The sequence below is a fragment of the Selaginella moellendorffii genome, unplaced genomic scaffold (genome assembly GCF_000143415.4).
Source record: "Selaginella moellendorffii unplaced genomic scaffold, v1.0 SELMOscaffold_129, whole genome shotgun sequence".
Classification (NCBI taxonomy): domain Eukaryota; kingdom Viridiplantae; phylum Streptophyta; class Lycopodiopsida; order Selaginellales; family Selaginellaceae; genus Selaginella; species Selaginella moellendorffii.
Genome location: NW_003314390.1, coordinates 125,500 through 128,079, shown reverse-complemented (window position 1 = coordinate 128,079; position 2,580 = coordinate 125,500). Strand labels below are relative to the sequence as shown.

The following is a 2,580-nucleotide window of genomic DNA, read 5'->3' as shown; positions in this document are numbered from 1 at the left end:
AACTTCAACTCCCGGCAAGAACACAGCAAACCCTAGCGAGATACACCAGGATCACGGAGTAGGAGCAGGAGCAGCAGCCATGCCTCAGCCATGCCGTGATTACGATGAGATCAGGAAGGAATACGAGGATAAACTCTGCAACCCAAGCTACTGCACCTGCAAGTTGTTCGAAGCCCTCGATCAACGCATGTACCACGAGCAAGCGAACCACTTCCCAACACCAGCCAACATCGCACAGCATTTTCTCAAGCAAGATTCCTTCATATACACCCGGGGAGCAGTCAAGGAGTTTTACGAGCCTTTAAACCACCAACTAGACACTCAGCTTGAGGAGATGAAGCAAATCTGCACTGACCTTCGGGACATCAGGAAGATCGTCTCCAAGCAGCGATCAACCCCATCAACAGCTCACGAATTCACCTACAAATTCACATACGAAGAGCTCAACACCTGCTACCAGAAGCTCGAGGATGATCATACCGCCCTCCTAGCTGAGGTAGCTGACCTCCAGGAAGATGGGACAGATCCACCAGACAGTGTCCCCAACCACGAGCTTACACTCCCACAACAAAAACGTCGCCTCTATCAACTGGAGCAGCAGTAGCAACAAGCGATGTAGACTGACTATGTTCACACCGAGGACAGTGTCTAGTTCTATCAGGGGAGCAGAGTGTCTCAACCAAAAACAAAGTTCAGAGGACTCCGACCTTGAACCCAGGGCTGCATCAGAGTCATAGATTAAATCATGCACAACATATAATATATGCTAGCAGTTAGAACCACTAGCTTTTCAAAGGGGGGGAATTTAAATTGTGAATCTTTATCTCCATTCCATCATTTTTCTTATCAATATACAGCATTCTTTTATTCGTGCTTCTTCTTAGCCCTTGGAAATCAGGCCCTTTTCTCTTTTGTTTTTTTACTAACAATAGATTTCCAACGAAGAGGAGTTTTCACACCTCTTCAGCCATATAATGGGATTTTAGTAGCTGTCGGATTGGTTTCAATCTGAACCCCTTGTTCCTGTATATAGATTAGAGTTTTTAGGTTAATTGATATGTATATTTTCTGTATTCCATGCACTCACAATATATGCTTATATATATATATATATATATATATATATACACTTGTTTAATTATACACATTTAATTTTAAATATAAAGCTTGTGCAAATGCAAGTTAAAAGATGTATTTATAACATATCAGAATAAAATGTACTATTTAGACCATATTTAAATCCAACAAGTGATGCTGCTCCAAATTACACTCCAGAATTTTGAATCAGTCTTGGTTCATCAATGCACGTGCGCCTCTATTCAAACAGTATGGCTTTTGTCTTTGAGCAACTATTTGCCAGCCAAGCGAAGCGACCTACTTAATTTACACTAGCACGTTGTATGCCCCTTGCCCCCTTAAGTATCAGGATGAGGATTCCTCAAGCAACATTGCCAGCATTGCCTGCCTGCTCGGGTGCAAAATTGTGCAATGGGCTCCTACATTTCCATCCACAACAACACTCGCGACCCTTACCTTGTGAAGGTAGGCCCTGATACTGCAGCCATTGGTATTGCCACCGTTGTTGTCACTGTATTTGCGGCGGTTGCCACTGTCGTTGCAACCGCTGGAGCCGCTGCACCATTCAGCGCGGCTCTGGTTGCTAATGGAGTCATCGATGTGTTCTTTGTTTCTACTGAGGCCTTGGCGGCCTTCACAGCTGCTGCTGCAAGCATCTCAGGTATATCAATTGCATCCACCGTAACAGGTTGGGCAACCAGCACCGTGCTCTTCATTACTCAAAAGCTTCAGTCCGAAGGGGGTTTTGTGGAAATCTTACCTGGTACGTATATTCAATCAGCCTCATCCGCTTATATCGATCCTCTTGATCTATGCATGCTTGCTGCAGGTGAGAGGAAAACATTTGGAAAGTACAGTCTCTCATTGTGGAGGCAAGCTCAGTGCGTCAGAGTTCGACCCAACCCGGCCAACAGTGAGGAGGTCGTAATGGATACCTTGTACATGAGACCAATCTTCAGCGGAGCAACAGCTGAATCGACCAATGAGCACAGCTTGCAGTACTGGATTGGCAAATGGGGCCATGAAGATGTGCACACTATACGCCTCAGCGAGCAGACCAGACGCGCAATTGGTTAGCAGAGTCGACGGATTATATACATATAATAAGATTCTGCTTTGTGGTTTAAAAATAAAAACAAGTTAATGCATTGTCTTTCATTTTCTATTTCTTATTGTATTTGTCAATGCACATTATTTACCAAATGAGAAAGTTTCCAAAGAATTTGGAGATACTGGAGCTCAGAAACCGAAGAATGCGGATTGAAAGAGCTAACCTGCATCGCAATGGAGGATCTCCTCCAGTCGCGTCACCTTTGCGCGCAGGGGATGCATGGAGGAAGCCAAAAAGACGTTCGATCGACTGCCTCACTTGGAACGCGCTTCTTGCAGCATATGCCCAGAAGAGGCACCTGGACGAGGCTGGGATTGTGTTCCATAAAATGCCGATGCAAGATGCAGTGTCCTGGGGGGCCATGGGTTCAGCTTAGAATCAGATGGGCCTGA

The 2,580-nt window shown here is 45.1% G+C and overlaps 1 protein-coding gene across 1 annotated transcript; it reads left to right on the top strand.

The window, feature by feature from the left end:
* Positions 1 to 1,412: 1,412 nt before the first annotated feature.
* LOC9650910 lies at positions 1,413 to 2,242 on the top strand. The gene is made up of 2 exons (XM_024665842.1): positions 1,413 to 1,840; positions 1,907 to 2,242. The coding sequence occupies exons 1-2, from the start codon at positions 1,489 to 1,491 to the stop codon at positions 2,152 to 2,154; spliced, it is 600 nt and encodes a 199-aa protein (XP_024521610.1). The 5' UTR covers positions 1,413 to 1,488; the 3' UTR covers positions 2,155 to 2,242.
* Positions 2,243 to 2,580: the final 338 nt, after the last annotated feature.

Bases quoted from the DNA above. Each gene is read 5' to 3' on its own strand.
- LOC9650910 (XM_024665842.1), top strand. From the start codon at position 1,489: ATGGGCTCCTACATTTCCATCCACAACAACACTCGCGACCCTTACCTT. The intron at 1,841-1,906 runs GTACGTATATTC...TGCTTGCTGCAG, and splicing joins TTTTGTGGAAATCTTACCTG to GTGAGAGGAAAACATTTGGA.